The 11627-nt window shown below is 29.4% G+C and overlaps 1 protein-coding gene across 2 annotated transcripts in view; it reads right to left on the bottom strand.

The window, feature by feature from the left end:
- Window positions 1-405: 405 nt before the first annotated feature.
- The window catches only part of LOC111619190 (serine/threonine-protein kinase PRP4 homolog), a 62711-nt gene continuing 51489 nt past the window's right edge, over window positions 406-11627 (bottom strand). For both annotated transcript variants that reach the window (XM_023360881.1, XM_023360887.1), the window contains 10 exons: window positions 9632-9752; window positions 8913-8971; window positions 7915-8005; window positions 7679-7826; window positions 4835-4972; window positions 4600-4753; window positions 4417-4531; window positions 4102-4340; window positions 3829-4032; window positions 406-484 (listed from right to left, as the gene is read on the bottom strand). In XM_023360881.1, the coding sequence (XP_023216649.1) occupies window positions 3829-4032; window positions 4102-4340; window positions 4417-4531; window positions 4600-4753; window positions 4835-4972; window positions 7679-7826; window positions 7915-8005; window positions 8913-8971; window positions 9632-9752 (1269 nt within the window). In that variant the 3' untranslated portion in view covers window positions 406-484. The remainder of the gene's footprint in view (window positions 485-3828; window positions 4033-4101; window positions 4341-4416; window positions 4532-4599; window positions 4754-4834; window positions 4973-7678; window positions 7827-7914; window positions 8006-8912; window positions 8972-9631; window positions 9753-11627) is intronic.

Below are 11627 nucleotides of genomic sequence, written 5' to 3'. Positions count from 1 at the left end.
CTATATATATGTATGTACAGTACAGTACACACACACACACACTTTTCAAGATTCTATAAAAAAATTAAAAATTAAGATGTTAGTTTATTTATAGTTTTATTTATACTGTTTTGTCAAAGAATACAGTAACAGGGAAGTTCTCAGATCACTAAAGTTTAGACACAGAGCTGCTTAAAATTCATCAACACTTTTTGCCATTGAAATACAAATTATGTAATTTTCAAAAAGCACATTAATAAATTTTAAATCTAATACTTGCTTATATCTGTTATCTATTAAAAACTATACAATTATCTTACAGATATTATGCATTTCAATAACACCAAGTTCTAATTACAGATCATGATTAAAAGTTCATTTAAAAATTAAGAAATGAAAATGATAGAATAATAATAATAATTATTATTATAGGTGTCTTATTGAATTAAAAAGCATTTAAAATACTTACTTTTGTTTAATTCATTTTCATCTTTATTGTTAGATCCTATCAAAAATTGTTAAAATGTTGAAAGTTAATATTTAAAATCTAAATAATATCAATTAAAGTTTTGATTTATAAATAAAACAAATTCTGAAATTTCATAATATAGTCTGCGCACAGCAAAAGAGTAGATATGAGTCAGCCTGAATTGGAAGGATCTCAGTCAGATAAAAGGAGATTTGTGATTAACATGTGATGTAATGTTAGAATTGAGAGTAAGTAATGAAATCTGTAAAAAAAAAAACAAAATAAAACAATAAAATTATGATAAATATAGTATAAAAATGTTTTAGAAATGTAAAAAACAGAACAGCTGAAAGAGATCAGATTCATGTGTCACTCTCAAGGGGTAGCCACATCTCTCATCCCTTTCATCTGACATACACCCTCTTCCAGCTCAGGCTGACTCGTGTCTACTCTTTGGCTGCACAAACTATAATGATAATATTTAACAATTAAACATCTGTGCATAAAAAACGTATATATGAAGTGTTATAAATTGATTAAACTAAATTAAAAATAATTTAAATATATTTTCCATGTTTTAAATTATCTTAATATTTACTTCAAGTGGATACATGAATTTCAGTATTTATTCATTTACAAATCCTGTTTGATTGAAAGGAATTATAAATGCACCTTTTTGCAGTAGCTGTTCACATTGCACTGGTTTTTGCTATCTGTTCAATTTATAACTATTTTTGATGACTAGGGACAATCAAAGACAGTGGACTTATAATTTTTTTTATACTTTTAATATGTCCGAAATTAGGTTTCTAATTTTTAGTTATGTTGTTAGTCAACAATATATAATAACTTTTATATAATAACCGTGATACAGTTTCTAAGAATCCAAGTATCCTGATGTAAAGTTACTACATCTTACTATTTAATTTGTTTCTTTATCAAGGTTAACAATAATCAGTCCGCCTTGTTAAAACCAGATGGACTGATTATTGCTCCCTCCATGCTAATGTCTACTTATGCCATTATATTTAATTGCAAAACTTTCATACTACTGACATATTTTATGCTTAACAGATTTGCAAAGAACAATGCTACATATGTTTTATATAACATTTGAATATAATTTTAACTTTTGTCTACAATGTTTTGCTTTTGTTTAACAAGCAATTAAATAATTGTTACATCGTTACAATAGCAGACTGCAATTTTTAATATTCTTAATTTATTTCATATATGCTCGCTACCTCAAATTAGTAGTAGCTTGCCCCTATACATCATACTTTTCCTTTAACGATACAGTTGTGCAAATAATCTATTAACTCATTTCAGGGGAAAAGCTTTGAATTGAAATAACATGACTTCCAGTTTGCATCAGAAGTTTGTATATACAGTAGACCCCTATAAAATGGGTTCATATAATGCAAATTCGTATATAGCAACGAAAAAATTGTGACCATATTCTTATAAGGATGCTAAAAGAAACTCATAAAATACGGTAAAATGTCATCGCCGACTCGTGTCGCAACAGGATTGGTCAAATCTAGACCAATAGCGGATATTGCACAAACTGTTGAGATTAAACAAGCAGCGGACCTACTAAAAACCAATTATTATTTAACGGCCATAAAAATTATATTTATATTAATTAATGATGTCTCCAAAGTTCAGCAAATTTTTCACAGAAAAATGAGTTATCGGGAAACACATGCCCGCTGTTTGATGCGCTGCTCTGCAACTAAAACAAGCTTAAGCAATGGCATCGTCGAACAGTGCACACTCGGTAAGTAATCCTACAATTTTTTGTTTATAGCATAGTTTATATGGATTATTCCCAAAAAATTATACATGTTTTGGAAATGTTGAGTCAAATTAGTCTAGAATCGATTAATTTTATGGAAGAAAAACCTTTCAAACAGCAGTAGTCCGTAAACTGCATACATGCCGGGCTGTGATTGGCTCATGTATTAAAGGACTCGTAAAACATGAATTTCATAAAAAGCGGAACATATCTACAGTGTTATAGGGGGGTCAACTGTACTTAATCAGGGTCTCCAGCCCCTAAGGTTTCCAGGTTTCCATATCCGGTCTCATCTTTCTTCTACCTGACTCTATTCTTGAGATTAAGGAAAGATGGATGGACAAATGACAGTAGAAATTTATAGGTCTACAATTTATTTCAAATTGCAGCTCAGTTAGTTATAGAATCTGAGGAAAGTCGAGAAAGTACTAAATAAATCTGAAGTATTATATGGTAAGATGACCAATTGTCCTCCTTTGTAAGTTCTGTCCTCCCTCGAAAAGTGTCCTCCTATATGTCCTCCCTTTTGATATTTGAAGATTAATCTGTAAATCTCTATATTCGATCAAAGCGAAACCAATCCGTAGTGTGTGATGTGATATGATGTGTTTGTATTTAACATGAGTCATCAAGGCTCTGTACAGTGCAACGAGATGCAATTATGAGAGACATGCTCTTTGCACAGGAGGCCTTGAGAGAGAGAGAATGCGCAAATGGCTTTGTTTACTTTTTATCAAAACATGACATGGCACCTATGCATGCAGTAGACATTATTATAGTGTATTACTGTTGTAATGAATAAAATGTTTTTTATTTACAATATTTTTTTTCCTTCAATTTATTAGTGTCCTTTTCATTGTAAAAAAGTTGGTCACCTTATATACGAACATCTGAAATAACATAACTCAGTTTCCATTAACTTTAAAGGATTGGCTATCTCTCTTTGTATTAATTTAGCATATTAGCAGCACAACACAGAATTTAGAGTAAAGACAAAGTAATAGCATTTACGAAATTTATCAGTAGACAGCTAAAGTTAAATATAGTTGAATTATAACCACATATTTCTTGATCCAGTATATTAGAAGTCCAATCAATGTGATATAAATATCCAATGGCTAATTTTCTTTGAACCAAATTTCAACAAAAACAAAAATTGCTTATATATATAAAACTTAAAAATTAAAACAAGAAAACATTTTCATGTCATTAAATTAAATTCTATTTATCAGATTTATAATCAATTATTTTCGAAATCTAAATGAAGATAATTAACAACTGATTAAACCATTTAGAAAGCATTATTTTCAAATTATTGCTATTTTACTATCACAATTCTAATTCTATTTCTAAAATATCCTAAAAAATGAAAACAAATTGGCCACTTAAATGATAATTTTTATATTATATTATGATCAAAATCATTTTTGTTCTGAAGTTCATTACATTAAAAACATTAAACTGACAAGGTAACCTTTAATTAAATAAATTTAACAAAATTTTTATTTTATTAAAAAGAAAGAGATAATGATTATATCTAGCTCCCTCGGTATTACATTATTTCAAACTTAATCATACTTACTTATATTTTTTCTTGTATAAATGGATGGGTCAAAGCATGATTAATTGATACTCTCTTTGCTGTATCTAGCATTAGTATTTTTTCCAGAAGATCTTTCAACTGGCAAACTTTCCGATACTGGTCATCCGGTAAACGCTGACTACCGATTAATTCAGCTTGTAAATCTCTGCTGGCATTAATATTTGTTAAAACCACAACTTTCTCCTACAAAAAAATGTAGATTTTATTGTAGTATTTTTGAGAGAGAAATATGATAAATTTCAAGTATCTTACCCTTTCTGTAACTTTATCAACTTCATGAGATAAGAAGTTACAATTACTGTCGAAATGTTGTTCTCTAAAAGCACCTTTTCGTATTAATTTGTTTGGAAATTTTCCTTTTAAATCCATGAAAAATTTTAACATTTGATTATTCGATTTTCCAGCAAACATAATTTTTCCTGTGTATAATTCATACAACGTACATCCAACGCTCCACATATCAATTCCAAAATCATATCCTAATCCAAGAACTAATCAAAAGAAAATCAGTTTGTTAAATATTATACTTAATCACAGCACATTTTTTAAAGTGAATAAATAACTTACTAATTTCGGGAGCTCTGTAAAAACGGCTGACAAGATAAGGTGTTATATCATTTTCTGCTACGTGTGAAGCAGAACCAAAATCACATAATTTCAGTACTAATTTACTTTCATTAACCTAGAATAATATAGAAATTAAGTTTTATATCTACGGAACAAAAAGTATTTTTTTTTTAAATCACTTACTAGAATATTATCTGGCTTAATATCTGCATGCAAAATATTGCATCTTTTCATAAGTTTTAGTGCTAAAAATAGTTGCTGACTATAAGATCGGACAGCTTTGATATGTAATCCAACATCTTTTCCATATTTCTTCAAAACTTCCCTAAGATTCATACTGCAAATTCATAATGATTATTAAAATCATTTTTTAAGTATTTAATAAAATTAAATGATTACATAAAAATCCTTTACACACCTTAATGGTTCAAACACTAAGCATAAATGTTGTTTATGAAAAAAATGCCTGAATAATCGTAAGCAATGAAATTTATCATCAGGATCTGCATCATTTAATCGTCTAAGCATTTCTAGTTCTTTAAGTCCAGTTTTATGCCTTTAAAAAAATTAAAAAGTAAAAAAAATATATTAATTTTCAAAATTATTCATTAACATAATATAATAAAGTTAGAATAAATAAATCTCCTATCACAAAGTAAAAGGATAAAAAGTATTTTTATATAGTAATTGTTACTTTAGATCTTATTACAGACTATAAAGTCCACTTTCCACAAAATAATGCATATTATGCAGTATATAGGACATATTATAACAAACAGTATGCATAAAGTTATATTAGTCATATTCATTGACTCATTCATTCACTCATTTTGAGTAAAAAATACTTATTAATATCACAATGTGCAAATGGCTGATTTTAAGTGTCATCTATTCATTTGAAAATGTCTATTATTAATTTGTAATGAATTATTTTAAATTACGTTTTCTGTTATCTTACTATCAATTATATTAAAATTTTTTATTTATATCTTGTTTTACTCTTGTGCCTAATGGGCATTAAGAAGACCATTTTATTAACCTTATGCCCATTATGGATTTGGTCAGGCTCACAATGGAGCAGCAAGACAGTGTGAAATGGAGCCCAATATATCCAAGGATGAATCACCCAAAAAATTCCTGGAATTTTTTTAACCCATCCAGATTCATTCACAGGGTCCACAGAGTGGTAGGCTGACACCTTAACTGTTCAGCCATTCTGGCTGTTGTTTTAATTTATTTAACCTAAAAGAATAAAACTGTTTTAATGTAGTAATTAACAAAAACTTACAGGATGGATGCAAAAGTACGTACACAGTTTTTATTACTGAAAAAACAAATTCATTCTATGCATAAATCACATATTAGGAATGTGAAATAATAAAATAAAACATAACAAACTCAGCATCTGTATTTTTGTTTTATAACTGATGCATAACTTTTGCATTCCCCTGTATATACAATAGCAGCCATATATATATATATATATAATATATATATCATTGATAAAAAATACATGAGAGCTACATTCTCTATCACAACGGTATTTTTGGCCACTGTAGACATATACTGTAATATCAATATTTTAAATAGCAAAAATAAGTCATATTAGTTATCTTTGTTATTTACAAGTGTATTTTATAAGGAATCAATATTGCTGTATGTCTAACTATCCAAATATAAATTGTGTGTGTGTGTGTGTGTGTGTGTGTGTGTGTGTGTGTACATGGATACAGCATTGTAATAAATTAATTTTATCTTTCATGAATAGCTTGAAGATGACAAATTGCATTCTGCTAGTGAATACCTTTATGATGTAAAATTATTTTTATGCCCACACTTCACAATTTTTTAATTAAATACAATATGCTTAATGATGTTATACTTGTTCCTCATTTAGAGTTTAATTTTTTTACTTCTTGTTGTACTGTACATAACCTAAGCAGAACTTTAAATTCTGTTTATGTAATATCATAAGTCATGCAATAACAAGTGACAAAATTTCTTCTTTATTTTAGGGTTTCTCCAATGAGATCTCAGGATCCCGGCTGTTTTTTAACCTGGGAAATTCTCATCCTGGGAAATCCTGCAAATTTCTTAAAAATTTATTTTTTTCTTATTTTGTATTAAGGTTGAGGAAATTTTGCAAATTGGAAGTATAATTATTAAACCATAAACTGTCAGAATAATTTTTATTTATGAATTTTAAGCCTGCTTATTAGTTTTTTAAATTTCTGCTTATTATGGCATGTCATAGATTGTCAATAATCAATATATAGCCTATTTGTTACAAAACTCTGAAAATTCTTTATTTGTCAAAACCTGTAATATCTGGAAATTGTTCTTATGCTGTCTTAATTTTTAACCATGCCCAGTAGCTTCAATAACTGCATTATGCTAGGTTGAGCAAATTGGGCAAGAATACAAAAAGTATGCAAGTATGAAGTTTTTCTTCATAAACCTGATTATTAAAGTCAAACAAACTGCTGAATTATTGGGCTGTAAGCTTGATGCCACTATTAAAGCAGCTGAGGTAGACAAATCAAGAATACTAGAAAGCAAAAGAAATACTATAATGTATCTCAAAAACAAACTAGAAATCTTCCAGGCTACAGGTGAAAAAGCATAACATCCATCTTCTCTTAAATGCATTAAAGACAATTCCACCCACATCAATTGAATCAAAAAGGGCATTCTTGGTAGCAGGACTTTTCTTTAGTAAAATAAGAATCAAACTGAGTGATCAGAGTATTGACATCTTTACTTTTTAAAATCTTAATACAAAATATTATTCTAAATTTTTATAATATGTTTTATTTAAATAACAAAAATTACCTTCTAACTTAGAAGTTTGATCTAGGTTCATTTTTTTCTTTAAATTTTCAACTCAATTCAAAGGCATTTTTGTCATAAGCAGTTTCCAACAAACTTTAATAAACTTTTTCTATTTGTGAAAATTTCTACGTAACTCAAAAGTAATTTTTTATACATATTTTACACAGCGTTATTATTATTTTGGAGATTGCAGGATGTATTAAGTTACTTAAAAATGAAAAATAATTATATCGTTTGATTTTAAGATTTATTTTATATCTTAAAAATAATTAATTATATCCCGGGATTTCCGGGGAAACAGTTCACTTTTTTTCCGAAATCCTGAGATGAGCAAAAGACCGGGAAATGAGAAACCCTACTTTATTTTGTTCTTATATAATCAAATTTTCTCTCTTATCAAAATAAAATAATAATAATATTTATAACTTACATAACTTCGTTATTTCTAATAATTTTCACGGCAACATCATTATTTCCACGTGCCATGTCACGAGCTCTTATCACATTGCTAAATACACCTTGGCCGGTGTAACCATACACAGTGTATCTATTATCTAGTACTTCACCAATTCGAACACCTATTTAAGTTTTCGAAAAATCAAAATTAAAATGCATAAACAGTATTTTTACAAAAATTCAATTATTCTGCAATAACTTTTCACTTACGGTAATAGCCTTCGGCATCATCCCAATTATCAGTGAGATTAGGATTGTCTTGAGCTTTTGATGCTAACAATTGCATGGTTGCAGGACTTTGCTAAAATAAATTTTATTGCATTAGTATAAGTAAAACTTACACAATATACATAATAGACTTACTTACAAATTTAATTATTATATAAACTAAATTTATTTAAATATAAGAAAAATTATTTTAACTAAAACTTCATATAAAAAATTACAGCAATAAAACCAGGGCTGTGGAGTCGCGTAAAAATGTACCGACTCCAACTCTGACTCCGACTTTTCCTTATCATCCGACTCCGACTCAACAGCCCTGCCAGGGCTGTGGAAGTTGCGTAAAAATCTACCAACTTCAACTCCGACTCCAACTTTTCCTTACCATCTGACTCCAACTAAAACATCAAAACTCCACGACTCCGACTCCGCAGCCCTGAATAAAACCTAACAACTTACTCACATTTCACACTTGTTGTGTAGATAACAGATTATCTCTTCAAAATTTTATTATATAAATTAATAAAAGCTTCATTTTATTAAAGTTTTTATGGGTTAAATTAATCAGACTAAAACATGCATGAATTCATACTCAAATTCATTTTATCTGTCTAACAATTTTATTAAAGTTAAAGATTGTTATTAAAAAAAAAAAATACAAACTGAAAAATAATATTCCAAGTTAGTGTGAATTCAGAATTAGCAAAGTTTTATTGTATTTAGTACCCTGTCAATCAGTTATTACAAATGACATTACAAATGGTAAAATACTACAGGAAAGCAAAATTATTTCATATACTATAAAATGTCTTGTTTTAATAAATTAATTTTACTTCTTTCTTTAGATCATTCCATAAAAAAATGTTCTGCTTGAAAATATTGCTACTTTGCCATAAATATCAATATCTATATCTAATATAAGTATCTAACCAATGAATGAAGTAATACTACTTAAATATCTATAAACTACAAATTTCAATACTTACCCCATAATTTTCTGAAAACATGTCTGCTTCAGAAAACATATCCATTCCTTGCTTCTTTTCTATTATAACAATTTACATATAATTAAAATTAACTATTAATTCAATTATTTTAATATTAAAATTTCCCTTTAAATTAACAAATTTTTTTAAATATAGAAAAGCATTATCTTTTATTAAATACAGTTCAAATCCTGTTAAAAACATTAGTTATTACACAAACTGATTTCTAAATTATTGTCACAATTTCCATGATTTATAATTTTTGATGTCTGGAGGATAACGTGACATCATACTTCAAAATGGAAATTGTTCAAGAAAACACAATACACAGATTTTCCAAAATAGTCTGTAATCACATAAATTAGTCAGGAGAAGATCCCCTTTTCAGATAATGCTATACATTAATAAAATCCATTTCAAAAGAATGGTGGTGTTCAGCCCTAAAAATAAACAGGAAAACAGTACTCTGCAAGATGATAAATCTAGGAAGCATTTTCTCAAAGCCCACGACAATCAATTATATAAGTTTCTTCGCGGTTATATATACTACAAATTGCAGTTCATAACTTTCTTTAATCCTGTACCTACAAACTTCAGATTGTGCACAGCTGGACAGTAAATTGATAATTAAGTAATGAATGCAAAACTAAATCTTTCAGATTATTACAATTCTAAATAAACAAGATCTAGAATTAATGTTTATTATTATTATTATTTACCTTCAACAGTTGCAACAGTTTCAACTAATGTTTCTTGTAATCCCATACTTTTTCGTTTTGCCATTATTGATTCTTCAAAATCAATACTTTCAGTTTGCTCTTCCAGAAAATTAGCAGTAGCCTAAAAATATTCAATTAACTTATTGTAATAATATATAACAGAATTGTAATTTTATTACAGTATTTTTATCTGATGTTACTTTTATGTTTAAATTTAATTTAATTTCTTCCACAAACTTTATTACACTCTAATTAAAAATTATTTTTTATTATATATGTAAATAGATTTTAATTCCTTAATTTGAGTCAAATTATATTTTTTACTGAAATTACATCTGTTATAAAATGTTTTATTTTCTACAATCATTATTGAAAAAACTAATGGATCTAGAAGATAATGAAATAAATTATTGAAACTTCTATACACAAAACCTGAATTTAACTTTCCAATATATTATCCTGGGCACAAAAAATTACACTAATTAGCTTCATAAGGCTAATTTATATTATTTATAACTATTTTATCACCATGACTTTTCAAGAAATTGTAATAAATGTGATATAATAAATAGACAACATTTTTTATTACATTTTTAATATTTATTATATATTACCTAAAGAATTACTATTAAAACTGCAACACTTCTTCTTTGCTGAGAATTCTTATTGTTACTTCTGAAACAATTTGGGATTTTACTCGGAAAGTCACAAATTATTTATCATCATATGTAAACAATCATTTAAACTTTTCAAAATTGTTAGGAATTTAAGAGAAATGAGAATGGTGAATGATTTTGTGAGGGACGAACAGACCCACAATAAAGTGTTATTTTAAATTTTAAGTATTGGAAACTTTAATCGGTTAAATTCGAACGTTTTATCGAGTTAGGCTAAAAGCCATAAAAATTATTTCCCACGGGGTTTGTTCCTTGTTGAGTCGGATCAAGTTAGTCAGGGATGTGTCACCAGGAACTTTGAATGGAAAAGACATATTGGACGGGCGACCGTTAAAGGCCATCACCTGACCTCATGGAAAAAACCCAAGAGGAATGAAAAAGGGAAAAAGAAAAACGACCCCGAAGTCAGTCGTCATCCGAAGTCCCTCTACAAAAGTCGTCATCCGAAGTCCCTCTACAGAAGTCGTCATCCGAGGATTAAAACCGTGATCCAGGATTCAAACCGTGCCCAGGATTAAAACCGCAACCCAGGATAAAACCCGTGCATCAAAATTCCGAAATAACACCTTGACAGAAGTAACACCGTGTCTCCTTAAGAATCTCACCCCACTTCCGTGCTTCCACACCTCCGAGATCCAATTAACGGACAAGAACTAGTGGAAAGACCATTTCAGAGGAGTCCATAGTGTCCTCATACTACAGATCTGCGACCTAGGAAAAAGAAAGGTATTTATCAACCCGCGACTCGGTTGTAAACTCTCTCTCTCGAACGGAATAGTATAATTAAGTCCGCTAATATGCCCGATATCTCTGTATTTTCTTTGTTTATTATTAAAATTGTTAGTTGTTAGAACATATGGAGTCCGAGTGAGTCACTTCCTCGTCTCTCTCCTCACCTCTACTCCGAATCCAAGCGCTCACACGCTACCGCTCGCGAATCTTTAGACTTAACGTCGCGATTTCCGAGTCCCCTAGAGACTCGGTGGTGTCATCCTGACAGGGCGCCAAAGAGGTGCCGACCTTACAGTCACAGTGGTGTCAGAGCGGGATAGAATTTAGAAACGACCCTAGATAACTCGAAAAAAAAAAAGAAAGATGGAGACAAGAGGTGAAGGTCGGGCGCGAGGAGAGACAGCAGGAGGTGCACGAGCAGAGCCCGCAGGAGGAGCCGCGCTAGGCGGATTAGGGGGCATGATTCCGTTGATACCTTCCTTTGCGGGGGACACAGAGGGCCTTAAGGTCACCGATTTTTTTGAGTCTTTAGACGAAATCGCAAAATTAACGAGTTGGAGTAAAGCACAATGTTTAGGAATCGCAAA

The sequence above is a fragment of the Centruroides sculpturatus genome, unplaced genomic scaffold, assembly GCF_000671375.1.
Source record: "Centruroides sculpturatus isolate CEXI.00-Female unplaced genomic scaffold, Cexi_2.0 scaffold38, whole genome shotgun sequence".
Lineage (NCBI taxonomy): Eukaryota > Metazoa > Arthropoda > Arachnida > Scorpiones > Buthidae > Centruroides > Centruroides sculpturatus.
Note: the sequence above shows the minus strand (reverse complement) of the source record. Positions and strands in the feature narration are given on the sequence as shown.